This window comes from Rhinoderma darwinii, chromosome 11, assembly GCF_050947455.1.
Source record: "Rhinoderma darwinii isolate aRhiDar2 chromosome 11, aRhiDar2.hap1, whole genome shotgun sequence".
Taxonomy (NCBI): domain Eukaryota; kingdom Metazoa; phylum Chordata; class Amphibia; order Anura; family Rhinodermatidae; genus Rhinoderma; species Rhinoderma darwinii.
In genome coordinates, this window is record NC_134697.1 from 27,614,923 (window position 1) to 27,637,002 (window position 22,080).

At 39.7% G+C, this 22,080-nt stretch overlaps 1 protein-coding gene across 1 annotated transcript in view; it reads left to right on the top strand.

Moving 5' to 3' along the window:
- LOC142664181 (alpha-2-macroglobulin-like protein 1) overlaps positions 1-18,841 on the top strand; it is a 51,159-nt gene extending 32,318 nt beyond the window's left edge. The window contains exons 23-36 of the mRNA XM_075843206.1: positions 2,727-2,810; positions 3,716-3,892; positions 4,085-4,166; positions 4,254-4,410; positions 5,505-5,579; positions 7,707-7,869; positions 8,899-9,113; positions 9,219-9,437; positions 9,580-9,704; positions 10,944-11,034; positions 15,330-15,398; positions 15,493-15,595; positions 16,536-16,577; positions 18,624-18,841. Of these exons, the coding sequence (XP_075699321.1) occupies positions 2,727-2,810; positions 3,716-3,892; positions 4,085-4,166; positions 4,254-4,410; positions 5,505-5,579; positions 7,707-7,869; positions 8,899-9,113; positions 9,219-9,437; positions 9,580-9,704; positions 10,944-11,034; positions 15,330-15,398; positions 15,493-15,595; positions 16,536-16,576 (1,601 nt within the window). The 3' untranslated portion in view covers position 16,577; positions 18,624-18,841. The remainder of the gene's footprint in view (positions 1-2,726; positions 2,811-3,715; positions 3,893-4,084; positions 4,167-4,253; positions 4,411-5,504; positions 5,580-7,706; positions 7,870-8,898; positions 9,114-9,218; positions 9,438-9,579; positions 9,705-10,943; positions 11,035-15,329; positions 15,399-15,492; positions 15,596-16,535; positions 16,578-18,623) is intronic.
- Positions 18,842-22,080: the final 3,239 nt, after the last annotated feature.

Below are 22,080 nucleotides of genomic sequence, written 5' to 3' on the forward strand. Positions count from 1 at the left end.
TGCAAACCCAGCCGTATCACTGAGTCCTGTGGTGCTACAACTGCAGGCGTTTACACTGTGGTATTGTTATTTGTAGTGTGAATGAATTGCTTTATAGCTCTTCCTTTTGCAGGATAATTGGACAGTTCAGCACCATGGACAGTGCACTACAGGGACAATGTGATGTTAAAGGGAACCTTTCACCCTTCCCATACATGTGCAGCTGAGGGCAGTACAAACTCTTTCTCACTATACATTTTTTTCTTATCTTTCTCCGTTATTTAGATATCGGTGCTGTTATATTTGGCGCCCGATATTTAAAAAAAAAACCTGAACTCTCAATGGGGCGTGTAATTGTCAAGGGGGCATGTAACATCGTTGTGACACTGTTCAATCAGCTATGGACAGTGTCACAGTAAGAGCTGGAGAGAGCAGAACGAGAGCGTGGGTGCGGGCGCACGCGCAGCTCCGCTGCCACCACGGAACAGAAGAGGTGAAGAAGAATGTGAATTCTTCTTCTTCTGTTCCATGGCGGCGGGAGTATCTTCGGCAGCGGCATTGGAGCTGTGCACGCATGCGTGCGTGCGAGCGCGCGCTCTTACTCACTCTTCAGCTCTCAGCAGACAAGGACAAGACCGTGTGATCTCTCGCGAGAGATCACACAGTCTTGTTCAGCTCGTCTGCCGAGTGCTGAAGAGTGAGAGCGTGCGCGCGTGCGCATGCTCATACAGCTCCGAGCTGCGCGTGCAAATGCTTTCCTCTCTCCAGCTCTTGCTTCGACACTTTCCGTAGCAGATTGGACAGTGTCACAGCGATGTTACATGCCCCCTTTCCAATTACACACCCCATTGACAGTTCAGGAGGTTATTTAAATCGGGCGCCAAATATAACGGCACCGATATCTAAATAACGGAGGAAGATAGGAAAATAATGTAAAGTGCCCCAGGGATTGTGCAGCATTGCCTATCACATGCTGCACTCAGCTGCACATGTATGGGCAGGTGAAAGGTTCTTTAAAGAAGAGCTGTCACCTCATCTGACATGTCTGTTTTAGTAAATAATTGAATTGTGCATGAAATAAAAATTCTGTAGCATCTTTTCTTAGAAAGCTACGTTGTGCTGTTCCTCTGTTATTAGTCATAAAAATGTATGAATAAATTGACTACTGGGTGTTACCAGTTGGGGTTTTGTCCCTTAACAGGCTGACAATGTCCAATCAGTGCTGACAGAGTGAGACTGGGTAGGGACACGCGCCTTTGACAAGGGAATGATAACACCCAATTGTCAATTTATTTATACATTTCTAGGAGGAATAACAGGGGAATGGCACAACGCAGAGTTCTACCAAAAGATGATCCAGAATTGTTATTTTATAGTGAATGCAACTACTTAATAAAACAGACATGTCAGGAAGGAGAGGTGACTGGTCCTCTTTAAGGCAAATAAGTCTATAATTTGCTGGTCACTTCTACTCCATATTATTAATGTTAAATATTTTAAAATAACTTCTCTCTTCATTTACACTTAGATGAATAGGTAGGGCTGCTGTTAGCAAAACATAGTTCCATCTTCCTCTGTAACAGGCTCTGTGAACCTTTTGAAGGCAATTTTTAAAAAAAATTAAAAAAAATTGAATTGGCTTTTATTTTAAAAAAAACAAAAAAACTTTTTGAGATATAGCTTCTATGTATCCTGTATGCATAAAAGCTGTATCTTGCTGTCAAAGCCGGATCTGTCATGCCTGCAGGACTGACGGCTTTGGTAAGCGCTGGTGTTACGCGTCTCTGACACAGAGGATCCAGCTAGTATCAATCACATCTAAGTTCATGAATTTAGATGGGATCTATAATAGCTGGATCCTGCATGTCAGAGACACGTAAGACCAGCGTTCACCAAAGCCGCCAGTCCTGCAGGCCGGATGGATACGGATTCGGCTTTGACCGCAAGATACAGCTTTTATGTATACAGGATACATAGGAGCTGTATCTCAAAAAGTAAAAACATTTTTTAATAAAACCCAATTCAAAAGTTGTTTAAAATAAAATCAAACATTGATTTATTTATTTAAAAAAAAAAATGCATTCAAAGGTTTACCGTAGCCTTTAAAAAAAAGTTGTCCCATATTAACTAGATGAGAACCCACTGGTGATCAGCCATGGTCCAGCAGCTGAGCCCGGTTAATTTGGTAATACATGGTGCATATGCAATTTAATCATGTAAAGGATGATACTTAGTCGTGAAAAGTTCTCCAGAGTGGAACCCACTGATGGCAGGAACTCTCCACTCTGGCAGTAAACACCTCTATGACCTCTATACGTTCAAAGTATACTTTCATATGTTTTATTATGTTAATTAAACAATTTCATTCGACTATTTGGAAGTTCATATGGTAATGATAATCATAACCTGGATAAATACACAAGCCATGATTAGAAAAAAATAAAAATAAAGCTATAAGATCCATCAACAGCAGCTGTTTATAAGGTCCATCAACAGGTTATTTTATAAATTGCCTAGAGTAAACATGCAGTGACAAATAGATTTTACATTTACTGAATATAGGGCTAGTGTTAATAAAAAAAAATGGATCTTCATTTTAAGAGAAACACAATAGTAAGATGTCTATTTGATGTGAACCTCTATTTATACCACATTCATCAAATATAATATCAAAATCATCAATATATCTAGTTGATTAAAAAAAAATCAGTTGCTAAATTTAACCCGCTATCTGTTTTTTCTTTCAGCAAACCTTTCCAGTGAGACCTTTTCCATCAGGTTGCCACCCGCAATGGTGCCAGACTCTGCAGTCGCCGCGTTTTCTGTAGTGGGTAAGGCAAATAAATAACATGTAATTGATATCTGAAGGGGGAAATCCACTCAAGATTGTCTTCTGATACGCCATGATAATTTTAGGGAGATCGGTGCCCTATGACCACCACTGGTTTCTAGAATGAAAGAACTCCATACCATTCCTAAACCCCTTTCGCACTGCTCAGAGATTTATGATACTCGAAATATGACACAACCTTGTAAGCACAGACTCATTTACATCAAGGATGGTTTACTTAGAAATCTCTGAGCAATGCCAATGGGGGTTGAAGGCTCTATATAGCTTTTCAATTGTAGTTAGCACCTACTGTCCTAAGGAGGTTGGCGAAGGCCCCATGGCATTTTCCAGCTATAACCCTCTTATAACATATCATTATTATGAATGACTTTAAAAACATTCAGTACATTATTAGTAATTGTTACATCTATGGCCGGCTTTACCCTCAAGGTCAGGCTCGCACAGGACATTTTTATGTGCATTTTTCATGGTACAAATCCAAGTGCGTAGTTAGTGACCATTAGTGAATGGGAAACCATAAGTTTGATTGAAATCTATAGATTCATTTTTTATATCACAACCTTCAGTAGGGGTGGTAATTTTGAGCTTTGGGTACCGTAATTTAAAGGGTTATAATTGTATATTTGGGGGAGGGGCTGCACCCATCGCAATACTATTTGCATACTTGTTAAGGCATTTTAAGGGTTTTAGTGACGTGCTTTGAATTGTAGCGCTATCATCCTAGCTGGTCCGTGTGTGAACGAGTCCCTTTAGTTTTGCATGTAGAGTCAGTCTACCACTACCATAAGACTCTGTCTTCTGTGTGTCATCATGTGGATGCCCTCCACTGCTCAAATGCCCTTATTTATATCCTAAATGTATCCTATGACTTAATGTTTCTCACAGGTGATCTGATGGGCTCGGCACTTCAAGACATTGAGCATCTGCTTCGACTTCCAAGTGGCTGCGGAGAGCAGAATATGGTCAGGTTTGTTCCTAACATCTATCTCTTGGACTACCTGGCAAGTGCCAACCAGCTCTCAGAAGAGGTTAAGAAAAAAGGAATTGAGTACATTTTACATGGTAAGTTGGAAAAAAAAAATGTCAAAATGGACCACAGGTTCAGGTGTAAGGAGATAAACGAGTAGAAAAGTATGAGGTGTCAATGCACCAGAGGAATGACTTGGAATATCAATAACTATGTGGATGACCACTGTTTCCATACATGAAGCCAAATTGAGAAAGTACATGCTTGACTTCACCAAATTCTACCAGGTTATCAAAGGGAACTGAATTACCGCAGAGAAGATGGATCTTTTAGTGCGTTTGGAGAAAGAGATGAAGTGGGTAACACCTGGTGAGTACCTAAACTGTAAATCATCATCAGGATCTCATCACTTCTTCTGCCCCAATATTCAACTTGCTCAATTTCTCCTTTTACCAGGTTGTCAGCGTTTGTTATGAAATCTTTCCATGCAGCTTCTCATTATATCTTTCTGGATAAGAAATACATTCAGGATATTACTAAATGGCTAAAAGCTAATCAACTGCCCAATGGTGGCTTCCAAAACAGGGGGAAAATTTTGAAGGCATCATTAAAGGTAAAATATCACTATTGTAACCTCATAACAGACGCAACCTTGTCAATAGGTGAATGTAAGTGAGATACGAGGTGAAGGACCACACAGAACGACCATTAATTTTGTTATGTTTTACTGCAACATTTTGACGTAGGTTACTGAAGACCACCCTGCCCTTATAATGGCTTCTCAACGTTTCTGATGTATATGCAAAAGCTGAAAACACTACACGTTACTATAGGTCCTGCTGTCTCCTTGGGGCTTCTTACTTAAAACAGTACTCACCTGTACATTTGGACCTCCAATAGTTCCTAACCACAATTCCACCAAACCCAGAATTGTCCATCAGTCTGCGAGATAGTGAGACGTTTGTCATTTATCACACCATAGAACACATTTCCACTGCTCCAGATTATAGTGACAATGGGCTTTTCACCACTTCCATCCGCCACTTGGCATTGTGTATGGTGATCTTGGACTTGTGTGCAGAAACTCGACCATGGAAGCCCATTTCATGAAGCTTTGGATGCACGGTTCTTGCGCTGACGTCACTTACAGAGGCAGTGTAGAGCTCTATAGTGAGTGATACTACAAAGAATAGGCTCATTGTACTAGCTCTATAGCACTCGACGGCCCTCCTAGTATACATGGTCTACCGGTCTACCGCTTTTGTTACTTCTCGGTGCTTCTAGTTCACAATAATAGCACTTACAGGTGACCGGGGCGGATCTTGCAGATTAGACATTTTACAAACTGACTCGTGACAAAGGTGGCATCCTATGACAGTGCCATGTTTACAATTATTGAGCTCTTTAGTATGACCGATACTACTACCCATGATTGTCTATGGAGATTGCATGGCTGTGTGCTTGATTTTATGCACCTGTTTGCAATGGGTGTGGCTGAACCACCTGAACTCAATAATTAGGAGTGGGGGGTCCACATACTATTGCCATATAGCCTATCCAGGTGGATGAAACATCAATTATTTGGAGAATACACAGACTACAATATGACGAAGTAGCTGCCAAATCTTGGGCCATTGTACCCGGGATATTATCTAGAACATTAATAGTAAATGATGAAATAACATGAAGTCTTTCTCTGTTCACCAGGGAGATGTAAATGATGATATTTCTTTAAGTGCATATGTTACTGCGGCTCTACTTGAGACTAAGCAGCCTCTGGAGGTATGTAGTAAAGCAGCTCTTCCAAATAGTTTGACTGAATATTAAATGTAACTTTCAAAGAATTTTCTCATTCTGCTGTCTACGATCTGTAATTCGATCACTGTCTTCTTAGTTGTTAACTTTCTTCTGCTTTATATGTTTCTGCAGCATATTTACATTTTTTCCTTTTTCCTTACAAGGGTTTTGCAGTTTTATCAAGTGAATGTTATTTTTTGTATAAATTAAAGTTATACAGTTTTCCAATATAATTTCTGTAAAAAATCCCCATAGTTTTCAGGATCTCTGCTTGTTGTTATTCTATAGGAACACTCATTGTTTACTTCCAGTGGATGCAATTCTGCCCATGGTCATGTGATGGACACAGGTGCACGGCTCGTTATACTATGTGTATCAGAGCTGTGTCTTCTAATGAGCCGTGCACCTGTGTGTCCATCACATGACCATGGACAGAATTTTATCCGCTCGAAGTAAACAATGAATGTTCCTACAGAATGACAGCAAGCAGAGATCCTGAAAACCATGAAGAATTAATACAGAAAGGGTAGTGGAAAAATTGTAGAACTTTTTATTCAAAAAAATAACATTAATTTGCTTTAACCGGACAACCCCTTTAATGCCTACATCTTGTCTCTTTTTGAAGGAACTCTACAGTCAACCACAGATATCAGCTTCTATACTTTATTTTATTATATATCCATAAAAGGTTGTTCTATATCTGTACCAAGCTTTTGTAGAGAATTGCATTGTGGTACTACATAAGAATTTTTGGGTGGGGGGGAAGGAGGCAACACAAAACCCATAATATAAAGGTGCAGCACATCTTTAACTCTATTTGTTATAATGTAACACCTGGCCACAATGGGCAAAATGGTCAAAATCAAACAGTACGTCATTGCGTACGGGTATACATGAATAATTGTACATTCTCCATAATTTTTTCAGTTATCTACTTCTATTTGCACACCTATATCTGCATAGAGCTAATAGTATAGCTTTAGCTGGTGCAGAGGTTGCATTTGCACCCATGCCCTCTTGCATGAGAGTTCCCAATTATCCCCCTACCACATAAAAGGACATCAGTACTATAAATGGGCAGAGATATTTGGGAGGGGGGGCATTTACAGCTTCAAGCTGCATTGATTGAATCTAGTATAGAAATCTCATCTCTTAAAATCTAATTTTTACATTTGATAGCAATGTTCAATGCAGTACTGCTCACATGCAAGGGTAACTAAACTTTTTTTTAAAAACTTCTGACATGTCAAAGTAACATGTCCGAAGTTTTGATTGGTGGCTGTCCGAGCACGTAGACCACCACCAATCACTAAAACTAAGCGGCAGAATCGCTCGGGTGAGTGTTGTGCCCCTTTGTTTCTGATTGGCTTTTTTCTGCTTTTCTCGGAGCGGTGTCCGAGCTCAATAGAAAGTCTGAGTCCGTACACCACTAGCTCAGCTTTCCCCGTAAAGCCAATAAGAAACTAAGCAGTACAGCGCTCACCTGATCGCTTCTGCCACTTTGCTTTAGAGATAGGTGAGGGTCTCAGTGCTCGGACCCCACTAATCAAAGCTTCTGACATGTCACTATGACATGTCAAAAGTTTTTCAAAAGTTTAGTTACACTTTAGGTTTCATAGAGTTCTGTGGTGATCTAAGTTCCATTGGAGGTCCATAAAACGTGGCCATCCTTAGCAAGATACAGCCCAATAAATGATATTTCCTGTCTCAAGGAAAATAACTTTGATGTCCACGAAATGGAAATCCATACCCTTATGTGAAATGTGGCACAATGGTATGAGCTGTCACACACTGGAGTTGAAGGGAAAGATACTGGATTGCTCGTATCTTCAGCTAGATATCCTAATAGTGTAACCCCTATATAAGTGGTTTGTGTAAAATGAATTTAGAAGGCCTATTATGGACAAACACAACTTTTTAGCATGAACAATTCTCTATCTTGTTGTTATGGTTGTACTTTTTGTTGCATTTCTATACATGCTTGTATATTTTAAATTATGTTGTTCAATAAAATTATTTTGTAAGTTTCATGCTAAAAGGTCATGTTTGTCCTTAATAGGCTTTCTGTATCTTCTTTTAGTAAATGTTGAAATTTTGTGTTATCTCTTATAGGATGAAATGGTACAACGTGCCCTTACGTCTCTACGTGACAGTGTCATCCAAGTAGACAGCCTCTATACAAAGGCTATCCTTGCTTATGCCTTCGCATTATCCAGAGACACTGAACTAAGGGACTCCCTCTTGTATGAACTGCATGACAAGGCTGTAAATGCAGGTAAGCATATAATGCTGCTGATACTGAAACAGGGGAAAAAAGCAAAATAAGACTGTGTTAAGACTTCTTTAATACTTTCCATTAGTATAGACGTTGTAGACATCCCGTTATCAGAAAGTCTAACAGGGATTCTCTGGAACTTTAATATTAATATTTGATCAGTGGAATCCGAGTTCCGACATCCAGGCCGATCAGCCAAAATAGGGGGCTGCTTCGCTCGAGCAAAATATGGACAAAGCTTGTCCCTACTTGGAACCCCCTATGTTATCCAGAGTGGAGAAAAGAGTGGGTCACGTTCTGGAGGACTCAGCACCATCATGTATTACACCTGCACCAGCATGTCCCCATTTAGAGAAGGGGTTGTGATAAGGCTTCTGCTTGTGATACCAATTGGTTCAGGGCTCTCATCTGTGCACTATTTGGTTTACAAATCTCAGTTCACATCAATGTCCACATACTCACAGCTGCTTTTCAAGTGAACTTAGATTTGGACAATGATGTGAGTGGTGATGATTAAGACCGAAAGACTGAAGCCAAAACCAGCACTAAATCTTTAGTTCATAAAGTCGTCAAGGGTAGTCTGAAGTCTATTGCCTGAGACGTGCTGATGACACGGGGTTTCCTTAACCGTTCCTTATTTAAGACCACATTTTAGCTTTTAGAGAAATGTTAAACTTATCCAGGTGGTGTCCTGAGTTTAACTTTACGCAGTTTAAATTTTGACTTACTGCTACAAGATAAATGTCTAGATCTACCATGACCTGGATCAATGTAGACCTTCACAGATACTATACAAATCATGCACCAGCCTGAATCATCTGCACCCCGGTACAGCTAATTCCACCACTCTAGTCCATACAGACGCAGGTAGGGACTGTCATTGCTCATCTTCTTACACCAACTGCCTCATTGTCAATTATTATTTTTCTTAACTATTTGGATCATTATCAAGAAATGGGCTATTAATTGGCCACATAAAAATTATTATATCTCAATATATGTGGACAGTTACGTTGATGTTTCTTATAGGTGGCGATACCTACTGGCCAACAAACCCAAATAATCTTGCCAAAGACCTTTCTTGGTCTCAACCCAATTCAGATGAGGTGGAGTTGGCATCCTATGTACTTCTAGCTCATCTTTCTTTGGATAACCCAACAAAGACAGACATTAACAAGGCTTCTAGTATTGCTCAATGGATAGTAAAACAACAGAATCCATATGGAGGTTTTGCAAGTACACAGGTAGTGAATTTATATGTTTGGCCTTGGACAATAGAGTAATAAACGGTATATGTTTTTTTGCTATTTCAACAGAATTCCCTAACTTGCTTTTCTTAAATTGGGCAGGATACTGTGGTAGGTCTCCAGGCTCTCTCTCTGTTTTCCAAGATAACATATAGCAAGCATGGAGGATTGGAGGTTATGTTCAGTCCGGATGGAGAGAAAACTTTGTACCGTTTCCATGTAGATGAAAAAACTCGGTTCCTTCTTCAGAAGAAACAACTTCAAAAGTTGCCCGGAGATTACAATGTGCAGGTCGAGGGTGAAGGATGTGTCTTCTTGAAGGTAAGGACAATGTCATTTCAGGTTTAGATGTGCTTTTAAATTTACTATAGTCTACTTTATATATTCTATTTATGGTTATCCAATATTTTGTATGTAATTGTAAATATGTTACTCGCCAATTATTTCTTAATTCTCTCAACAGACAACACTGAAGTACAACATATATCCTAATAAAGTCAGTACATTCTTCCAAATCCAAATGAACATGACTGCAGGAGATAGCATGGAAACATCAAAATTTACTTTGCACTATGCTATTTCTGTGCGGTGAGTTGAACTGATGCCGTATCATTAATATACAGTAGCATGATCTCCAGAATTTCAGCCAAAATTTAGTTGTGACTTCTCAGATCCTGAGTTTTGTGGTTTGGGCCAATTTAATGCTTAAAGCGGATCCGTCAGCTGAATATGCTGCCCTAGGTAAGGTTTAGGGGGTGTCTCTATTTTCTTGCAACTTAACTTTAGAATCAAATTTTAAAGGAATCCAATAAAGATGTATTTTTTTATCCTATGTGCTGGAGAATACTTTTTCCAGTATATTACAGGAACAGGTCCGTTTTCCTATTAGCCACAATGGGACAAATAATGTTGTGCCGTTTGGCTAAAAGGAGGGAGCAAAGAATACACCGGACTCATAGTTATAAGTTCAGTGTATTCATAAGGAGAGTGCTCCCCTCACTCTCCACACAGTAGCTGAGAGGGGCCGGGGGAGGGCTCTTCTCAAGAATATACCAGACTCATAAATATGAGTTCGATGTATTCTTTAATTACTCCTATTACCCAATTTTGGCTAATAGGAGAAAATACCTTAACTAGGGCAGCATATTGAAATGACACAGCTTTAATTTCATTACTTTAAAAAAGTAAATTTATGTTGTAGGTATTTGTTTTTAAAAAATGTTATGGAGGCTGCCATATTGGAGTCACACACATCCTTTCTGTATTGTCTGTATAGACAGTACAGCAGGGTGTGCGCTTTATGGCTGCTGCAATGAATGGGAGTTAATGGATTAAAAAGTGTAAGTGTAAGACTAATAGGAGGAAATAGAAATCTTCAGGAAGTGATGGACTACAGCCCATCCCCCAGAGACCAGGTAGTGGGGGAACGTTGTATACAGAGCCTTATCTATGTATATAGTGTTACTATCCTGCCTTATATAGGACTCCAGTAGTACAAAAGAGTTGTAATTCAATTCCCTCCCTGTAATAATAATGAGATGACTTTGCGGACATACCCCAATCTAAACAGCAAAGTTGTCAAGTGAGAAAACAAAAAATATCACCCTTTGGGGTTAATGGCGTGAAACCTGGAATATTTCAGGATTTTTTTTATATTGATAATAACATAAAAACAAAACAAAACACCACAACAAATAAAAACAAATGGTTAAAATAAAAATCTGATATAAATGTCATTTTCTGATTTTACATTCCCTTTAACATGATATAGCACTTTTATCTACAAACTATGGGTGACTAGATATTTGTATCGGTTGCATATTGCAGGTACATAGGACCACGTAGTGAAACAAACATGGTGCTCATAGAGACAGAGCTGCCTTCTGGCTTCAGAGCAAACCTAGACTCTCTGAAAACGGTAAGTGAAGTATAACTGACACATATGTATTGACATCATTTGTATTAGTAGACTTCCACAGAAACACTTTCTGGGTTTTGTCATAGGCTCTACAATAAAATACATGTTATATATGTGCTATAGTTATCCCTTTGTCCCACCACTTTCTTCTAATGCACTGGACACTTACTGCACACGCCATTGATTTTATGTGAAATGCGGAGACTCGTACATGTAAAAACGTCTTTCCTGGATGATGTTATCACTCAACTATATTGCCCAGAATACCTTGCTGCCAGGTTGTTCCCAGGGAAGCTAAATACAATAATTCAGTACGTGTCTTCACTGCTCATGTAGTTATGTATTGCAGCGTATTGTGCATTTTCTGTCCTCCTACCTCTGGTAAGGCTTAATAGTAGGACCAACATGGCAAACTTTGGGGTCTTCATTAGGGCCCCAGCTGCCATGACAACCCATCGACACCCCGAGATCGCGTCGTGAGCGGCTAATGGGTGACAGAATGGACCCCCTGTCCAGCAGCTTAGTTGTCGTGGTCACTATTAACCACTGCATTTAGCCACTTAAATGGACGGGATCAGAGTTATCTTCAATCCCGGCCATAAGGCGAGGTGTCAGCTATAATATACAGCCAACAAGCGCTCTGTATGGAGCAGGCTCTGCTCATGAGCCCACTCCGTGCTCCACCCCTCCCGACTATGACGTACATGAACGACAAACGTCGGAAAAGGAATATCCCCGCGTCCTCTTCCTCCCATTCATAGGTTCCTCATACTGGAGAGCTGATAGTGACTGGTTAACTAAAAACATGCATGACTTTGTTGGTCAGGAGGAAAAAAAATCATTGGTGGGCACTAGCTCTCCAGTGTGAGGACCCTGCGCAACACATCCCGATATCCCCACTTCTGTATGTGTGACATGGAGCAGGGAAAGTGATATATTAGGGTTTATTGTAATGAGTTTTTCTCACTTCTCAAGCCAAAACTGACTCATCAGTTCTCAGCGCCTGGAGGGACGTTGTAAATAGCAGCTTAATAGTCAGCTTAATTTTACTGGATTACATTAAATATTTGATTTACTGGGAATTTGTGGATACAGTGCAGGAGGAAGGACAGGATATGCATATTAACACCTAGCAGAACAGGTCTAGTGAGAGTAATTGTTAGTACATATGAGCCTAAAAATTAGTCTTAAAGGGGTTGTTACACAAAACACTTGTATCCGCTATACACAGGACAGGGGATATATGTGTGATCGCTGGGGGTCTGACCGCTGGGACCTTCATCGATAAGGAAAATGGGGGACTGAATGTCCCCCGAAGTGCTCCATAAGAAGCATGGAACTTCCGGGGTCTGTGTCCGGCTTCTCATGGGGGACTTTCGGTCCCCCGTTCTCCTTATTGCTGGTGGTCTCAGCAGTCGGACACCCAGCGATCCCACATGTATCCCTTAACCAGTGGATAGTGGATACATATGTTTTGTGGGACAATCCCTTTATAGGTGTTGTGTGGATTAGAAAATCCATTCTCAAGTACTCTATTTGAGAATCCTGAGTCCTCATTTAGAAATATCTATCGTTTAGCGTGAATGTAAAGCACCTACAAAAGGCATCTCTCTCCCTGGAAGACCCAAAAAATGTGTGCTGTACACAGCCACCCCATTGATTTCAATAAACACCATGTAATGCTCCATTTCCCTTGTGGTGGCGCGGCAGGGAAATATACTTTTTTCCATGTTAAGGGTGTAAAGTGGGGGAGGGTGGGGCAAGATGGTGGATACCCTGTAGAGATGTGGCAGATCTAATGGAAACTGGAGTTAGAGTGGCAAAACTTGAACTGTTTGTTTAATCACAAGCGAATAACTACCAAGGAACACAGCTAAAATTAACATCTACAATCTTCCCAATGGGATAAGAGATTAGGTATGGTTCAGGCAGGTAAAATGACTGGCTTGTTTCTATAATGTCAAGCAGATAGAAGGCCAAGAGCACTCATCCCTAAAATAGTGTCCTGGCCGTACATCCCATCGCCCTCAATTTAGATCACGCAACAAGCCAAGCACCTTTGCCTTACCTGCTCGAAACAGTCAATGCAACAGGACGCAATATGTACACAATGTCTTCGGTGGCCAGATTAACCACACTCTTCTCCTCGCTCTTTGCATATCTTCTTCCCTCATTGTAAAGACAGTTTCCGGATTTACCACTGTACAAGTGCCTAACAGTTTAATTGCACTTTTACTTATAACCAAGATACAATCCCACAAAGGCAAATGACACAAAAAAAATACACAACTCCCGCTTTACTCCTCATATGTTACAACTAATCTATTCTACATTAAGTGATAACAAAGTGTGCGTTCGATTCATTGGCAATTAAACAAATATATTTTACAGGTGTCAAATAACAACCCCAGGACATAATTCATCTCATTACTGACCAAGTATAACAGTAGATAGTCATGGAGATTGTGTCACGCACAGGCATGGTATAGGATTCATTATCTAGAAGATTATTTATCAGAACTGAAATGAAAAAGTAAACTTTTATTGCTGATGTAATTTACATATAGACACAACAAACAAGTGTCTCCTGATGGTTGCCACGAGGAAGTCCGCTAACCTACTTTTATGTAATGGGAATATCAGAGCCAGCCCGGAAGGAACAAGTATATTGTAAAATATGATTTATAGGATGGCCTGTGCTATGGGATGAGACAATGGTTTGTATTGTAGTGTCCTATTGATCTTCATGGTGTCACATTTGGACTCTGTTTATATCCACGTTAGACGCTCTGTCACAGATTCCGTCATATATGCGTGCAGTGTTATTCTTCCAATCAAAATTATGCGGCACCGGTGGTATCTGCCTTACAACGGATCTGACATGTTTTACAGTAAATAGAAAAAAAGATGCAGGTGTGAACAGTCTTACAATGTCATTTAATCACAAAGGCAGTCGCAACATTTTACTTATTGTAATTTTTTGCTGTCGAGTCCAACAATAAGTATCACTTAGAGAAGAAAGAGATGACGCATAAAACTAATTGTGAACTCCCAACGTGTTAAGAAAGAAACCTTTATTGATTAGAACAGACTATAATCTTGGGCCCTCTCTAATCTAGAGGCAGCCACACAGTACATTCACAAAATAAGGCAGAGAAGACAAGAAATGAAGAAGTAAGTAGAAAATAATGATCCCATATACAATACATCAAGTAAAAAATAATGATCCTATATACAATACATCAAGTAGAAAATAATGATCCTATATAGTAGAAAATAATGATTCCATATACAACACATCAAGTAGAAAATAATGATCCCATATAGTAGAAAATAATGATCCCATATACAACACATCAAGTAGAAAATAATGATCCCATATATAACACATGTAGAAAATAATGATTCCATACACAATACATCAAGTAGAAAATAATGATCCCATACACAATACATCAAGTAGAAAATAATGATCCCATACACAATACATCAAGTAGAAAATAATGATCCCATATACAACACAAGTAAAAAATAATGATCCCACATATAACACAAGTAAAAAATAATGATCCCATATATAACACAAGTAGAAAATAATGATCCTATACACAACACATCAAGTAGAAAATAATGATCCCATACATAACACATCAAGTAGAAAATAATGATCCTATATACAACACATCACAAAGAAGGCATAGCCATATATAATACCAACAAAAAGTCTTTCACCACACAGTAGCCTCTAGACTCCAGGAAGGGAGACTAAAGTTCATAGTGCAATAGATGAATAAACAAAGTGGAATGCAAAAAATGTGCAACCAGCTAGAGTAATCGTAAAAAAAATCTCAATGTAATAGATAGAGAAAATGTTAGACAACCTGGTCAACCGATAGCACTGCAGAAATAATACCACGCGTATTGCAGCTCCCTCAGGACACCAGGACCACAGGATCAGCAGAAATAATACCACGCTCATTGCAGCTCCCTCAGGACACCAGGACCACAGGATCAGCAGAAATAAAGTGCCTGTTAAGCTGGTGCTCTGCAGCCCCAGCAAAGCTTTTCCAGGCAAAGTGGCACCTCCATACATGCCGCTATGCCTGGTACTGCAGCTTATCTCCATTCAAGTTCAGGCCCCCATAGGGTGGCATTGCTGGGTGCACATTCTGCATGTGGGTCAGTAGTGTACCGTAGCTTTTCACATGTGTAATATCATGATAAGTGCACAATAATGTAGTAAAGCTAAACAGAACTCTTATTATAATCACTTACATATTTTATCCTTTCATCAGTTGAAGACAAACAAGTTGGTGAAAAGAACTGAAACACCAGACCAAAAAATTATTCTGTATATCCAGGAGGTAAGATATAACCGGTTTTGTTTCTTTGTCTTGTTTTTTGTAATCATTTATTTGTAATTCACCTAAAGTTTTACACTTTTGTGTTTTTTGTCAGTTGCGTAAAACCACAGAGACGTTCATGTTTTCCGTTGAACGACAATTTATAGTGAAGGATCTGAAGCCGTGCTCCATAAAGGTGTATGACTATTATGAGACAGGTAATTTCAATATGGTTTGCTGTAGCCTAATAAATCTGCCATATCGAATTGATTCCTTAAATAACCCAAAGACTTGGATGGATGAGATCAATTTATATATATATATATGACAGGGCCGGTTTCAGGATGTAGCAAACTAGGCAACTTTAAATGCAATGACGGGAACCCTAGGAGAAAATTAAATTAAAACAACCCAGTAATATTTTGTACTGTATGGCGCTACTATTTGGGAATTGAATTGTAGTATTATGTGGGTACTAAATGGCAGTATTATGTGGGCTCTTTACGGGAGTATTATTTGAATAATGCAACTATTTGGTAGCCATATCACGGGCTGTATATGCAAGTATTATCTTGGCACTATATAGCAATATTATGTAGCCTGACATTTATAACAAATCTGTTGGCCAGAATTACACACAGTTTTGATGCAGTTTTTGGGTCAGACTTTTTAGCTAAGGCCAAAAGTGTATCCAACAGGAAGGAAGGGTATAAAGAAAAGACTGTTGCATCTCTTTTCTTTTGTGTCCACTTCTGTGTTTGATTAAAAAAAGGCAAAAACTGCATCAAAACTGTGTGTGATCATGGCCTACAAATGGCGAGCAGGAGTGCCTACTTTTCTTGTTGCCCAGGGCCACATTTATATAAAACCAGCCCTGCAGTAGTTCGGGCCACTGTCACACTGAGACCTGGAAAGGATTTCAGACTTTCTCATATTTCTGTTACAAATTAATCACGGATCATACTTGTGTGATAATGGATGAATATTAAAGGGGTACATTGACAACTAACATTGATGTTATATCAATATGTCTTCAATATCTGATTTGTGGAGGCCCAAATCGGGAATGGACATTTTACATATGCCTCTGTAACATTAAAACAAAGTGATGACATTCTGCAACTTTTTATGTGTTACTTTGTGGTTTTTTTTGCACAGGAGAAGAAAACTATTTGATATATGATATACCCAATTCATAAGGTGGGTAGATATGAGGCTAAAATGTATCTTTGTAATGTGATTGAATATCATTTAATAACTTTGTTGTATCTTTTGTCCCCATCCCAAACAGTAGAGGATTTTTATACAATTTAGAATAAAGATACATTTGAAAGTCCCACAAGTCCTCACACATTATGTATTTCATGCGAATTCTGTGGTGAAATCTGCATGAAATTCACATGAAATCTGTGTCCTACTGACTTCAGTAGGAAATCCGCATTTCTGTGCATATCGCCCCATTGACTGCGATAAGAGGCAGAAGTGTTTTTTTCCCGGGCGGCTGTTGTCTGCTCGCAGAAAAAAAAAGCGGCATTTCTTCGAGTGATTTCCACCTTGGACCTCCCATTGAAATCAAGGGGAGGCATAAAAAAACGAAGGCGCTAGTTTCTGAGCATTTTTTTGTGATTTTTTTAGCCTGCGGTTCTTGCATTGGATTCAACAGCAGAGGACAAAAGACGCCACAAAAAAAAACCGCGGGAACAAAAGGCTAAGAACAACGCTGGCAGTTCAAAATTTCCCTTAAAATTCCTGAAGGATTTTTGATGCAGATTTTTTTGCCTGCATAAAACATTGTGTGAACTACGCCTAAATCTGCTTAATGAAAAACAAATAAGTGACACGTCACTTATTGATGCAGATTGTGCCTGGAAAAGATTGCAGATTTCCACACACAGATTAGCCCCAGCAATAAACCTGTGTCCCTCCTAAGGTTATATCCTAGGCAAGTATGTAGATAACTACACACTAAAGCCCCATGCACACGACTGTCGTTTTTATCCATAATTACAGATCCGTAATTATGGCTGAAATTGCGGACTGTGTCCGTGTTGTAGAAATAATCTGCAAAATATAGAACATGACCTATTCTTGTCCGCAATTGTAGCACGGACCCGGCCATAGAAGTCTATGGGCGTTTCCGCAATTGTGGACGGCTATGGATGTGTATCCGTAGGCATTGGATCCATATTTGCGGACAGTAAAAATCCTTACGGCTGTGTGCATGGGGCCTAAGGGTGCGTCCACACATGTCGCTTCCAGAATCTGCAAAAAAAACTGCCAGAAAATCTGCACCAAATTGTGCGGATTTTCTGCTGCGGAAAACAGCCAAGAGTAGAACAAAAACAAAAAGTATACCTCCCCTGGAAGCTCCTATAGCAACGCGTTCCTACTGATCTCTGTACAGCCGGCCTCCTGTAATGACGTTTTGTCAGATGTGACCGATGCAGCCTGTGATTGGCTGCAGTAGTACAGCCGGGGGAACATGGACGTGTTGCTATGGGAGCGCCAGGGAAGGTGAGTATAGTATTTTTTTTCTTTTAAACCTTCAGAAACAGTTAGGGGTGTTTTAACGTGTGGACTTTGTTGTGGATCCGCAGGTAATCCGTAAAAACTGGCATTTGTTTGCGGATTTTGACTTCCCCATTGAACTCAATAGGGAAAATCCGCAACCATTCTGCAGCAAAAATGTATTTAAAGATCCTGACTGAAGGACAATATTCGCAGCGCCTGAGTAAGACTTCGCTTCTACTGTATTCTGCTTTGAATTTTCCCACTGCATATCCAGACAGAAAGCTGCAGCAATTCCGCTACATGGGAATGTAGCCTAATAAAGCAGTGATGTGGAAGTGCTGCTGTATTCCCATAGTGGTACACCATAAATCCTTTAATCTGGTATTTGATTATTCAGGCTCTGATAGTCCAGTGCTTTATTATAGCATGAAACTTCTAGATAGGAATCTCACAAAACCAGAAACAGAAGACTGAGCAGAGATAAAGAGGTTCCTCTGATTAGATATTGTATCATATTTTATCTTACCTATTTATTTTGGGTTGAACCTAAGGATATTCATATCTATTTGATAATTCGGCACCTATCAGCTCTTGATAAATCCAAACTAGCTTAAGTTTTGCTGTACTTGCATAAAATGAAACAATAGAATCCCAGATTGTCTATTGCTGCCGCCAGGCACTTGGCTGGTTACAGGTAGAAATTCATTAGATAAAAAAAAACTTCTCTCTCTGCAGGTGGATAATAAATGGTAAGACAAAGAAGAGTCGATCTTTCTCCATTGTACATATTTATATGAGATACAGTGTATGAAGAAAACAAGGAGAGCATTGGCAGGAAATCCTAAAGCTCTCTAACCCTATACTAATGTAACAGCATTCTGTGGCATATTGTACATATATTATTTGTAACCAATATTAAACATTTATGTGTAAAATGGATAATCCATCTAATAAAGAAGCCATAATGTGATTGTCATGTTCTTTGTTTTCATAATGTCATGTTTTCTGTTAATTTTATATTGAGGAAGCGCTATTGGCCTAAATAACATAATCCATGCAATTCCACACCTATTACTTACCACTTAATCAGGGCGCCATCTTTCCAATGTGGCCGCCATCTTTCCCGATACATAGTAAAAGTGTCTATGTGGTCCTATTTGAACCAATAAGAAAGAGTAATGGAAAGTAAAGTAGAGAGAGTGTGAAAACCTGAAGGGCAGGATAAGCTCTAATGACAACCAAGGCACCGGTTTCAGACCACCTTTGATCCCAAAAGTTAAACATGACAGCTGTCGAATTAATATGATCATTAATTTATTTGCCCCATGTCATTCCCCTTCTATGTATAAGACATAGTCACCCATTTTACTTCACCTCCATCCTCTCCACACATGTACAGTTCTCAACACGGGGCTGACTGGCCACCTTACCACCTTACCTGTAGTTAGGTCCCCAGTTCATGCAGCTCCCCACTATATATATATTTTTCCCTAATATGAAGCAATTGGCAATAAACTCACAGTTTTTTTTTGTCTTTCTCTGGATCAACACAATAATCTTAAACTCAGTTCACATGTTCAGAGCCACCATTGGTGGTTACATCATCGTTTTCATTACATTTGACAGCAAGAATAGCGTAGTCCGCATCTTTAATCTTGATTTAAAAAATACCCAAACACTGGCGAAACCAAAGGTCCCCATTAAAGTCACAGCATCTTGGCTTCCATTATACATATCACTCCAATCCAGTCTGGAGGAGGGAACTGATTTCACTTCATGACCAATATAAACAAGCCCTGTCATAAAATAATTATACATTTACTACTGTCTAAAAGTTCTACAACAAGGAGGGTGGTGACTACCGGGTAAGAAAAAAAAAAAACATGGAAAACCAACTTTTAGAACAGATATTAGAAACACCTAAACACTAAAGTTATTTACATTTATAATGTTTACGTTCATATTGTTTGCATTTATAGGCATATGTGCTTCTATACTACCTGAGCCTATAGTTACTCGGACACTCACATGAACTGGCCCTTAGGTTGCTCAATGATGTCTTCATCACTTGTTCTCTTAACCCATATGTTGGACTGGAAGCCCCCTGTCTGGTTATTCTTATATAATACTATTATATATCTGGTGTCGTACCCATTTTGTCTTACTACTGAATGATGAATTCAAACTATTTGTTTGTTTTTTTAAATAAAGAAATAACATTTTGATTTTTATTTTAATATTTTGATTTTATATTAAAAAAATACAGAAACGTCCTTCATGCAACTACTTGATCGTTATGTTAATCACAAAGTTATATCTGATAAACTAGCACCACAAACAAATTAATAGTGTTTGGTCATTATGGGGTGAAAAAAAACAGCCCTGATAATTGACAGTAGTATGGCTCTAATCACACTGTGTTTGAGTATACATCGGAGGTATACATCGGGAGTGACATACTTCGCCTATAAGGTCCCAGTTTTAAAAAACCCATACTTTTTTACTGAATATCTTTGTAGGGTATAGCGCAGTCTAATATGTTTTTCCATACAGTTAAAAAAAAAAGGTATGCTGACACATACCTCCCCAATGTATGCCAAAAGGACACTCTTTTGGCATGTCAGGGCAATGGGGCACCTATGGAAACATTTGGTGTATATGCCGAGAGCATTCCCAGTGCATAAGCTGAACGTACACTCCGAACGCAGTGTGAATAGACCCGTAGACCCATCAGCTGTAAAACGACTGCTATCCACACGATCATTCAGAATCAATAGTACAGCGTATGTATACAGAAGTAGACCAGGCAGAAACCCAACATACAGCTGCGCGATTCTCCATGAAGTCCCTATTCTGCAGCGTGGTGTTTTCATGACGTCATCGCCGCTCTGGAGGATGCGCACACTTAATATTCAAAAGTCAAAAATCTGGATATTTCTTTAAATGATCGAAGTAGCTATTATACGGGATTGAATGTAAACCCGGGGAGGTGGCAACCTGGATGAATCATCCGGTGTAATAAGAAAGATGTATTGTTGTTTGGGCTTTATTCTGCAGCACCATGAATAAATGTCGCTGCAGAATACAGGCTGCACGGAGAATTGTGATGCTGCATGTTGGGTTTCTGCCTTCTCGACCTGTATATACCTGTATGGATAGAGTGAAGGTAGGGCAAGATGATGGACATCCCACAGGGATAATGCTTAGAAATATTAAATGAAGCAGGAGCTATAGTGTAGGTGACAAAACTTTAATTTCACTTTAAATTATATACAATTCCCACTTTGGGAGGAAGTTATGGGTCAAGCTGACAAGATAGCTGGCTTGTTCTATATGACCGGCAGACACAGAGTCAAGGGCATCCCTCCTTGATACAAGGGCTATCTTCTTTGGGCCCAGTAGGTCTCAAAATAGTAGCTGCTCACTATGTTACATAAGGCCTAGAGACCCACGAGATGGTGACTGCTACGAGATGGTGACTGCTACGAGATGGTGACTGCTACGAGATGGTGACTGCTACGAGATGGTGACTGCTATCTAAAAGGCTCGGTAAGCCTTAAAATGGACCAACACTCAACCCCTAGTCTTTCACTATTTCTGGCCACTGACCGGTATACCTCTTTGACAGACTTGGGCCACGTCTTACTCTCACGCGCCCTTCACCGCCACTTGTTCAGTCATCTATACAGTAATATTGATCTGCCACACCTCTGCTCGCTCTTCAGGATCTGTGGCCACCCCAGGCCCAATGACAAATACTAACGCAGTACGGTCCTCACCAGTCCAACACAGAATCTTCAGTTCCAGCTCTTCACAGTCGGTCTCTCTCGTTCCACTCCTTCAGCAGCTTTTACCATTTTCCCTCCTGCATTAACACCTCTTTTTTTTTGTTTTTATATGTAGAGCTTAGGTTATGCCAACTTCCTCTCAACACTGAACCTGGTTTGGCAGAATCACCGCCATTTTATACTCTAAGCGTAGCCCCCAGGCATCTGTGTGTGCATTATACTGCATGGGAGCATCTGTGTGTGCATTATACTGTATGGTGTCAGCTATGGTGGCATTATACTGTATGGTGGCAGCTATGGGGGCATTATACTGTCTGGGGGCAGCTATTTGGCATTATACTGTGTGGGAGGCACTATAGAAACATGATACTGTGTGGGAGGCACTATAGAAACATGATACTGTG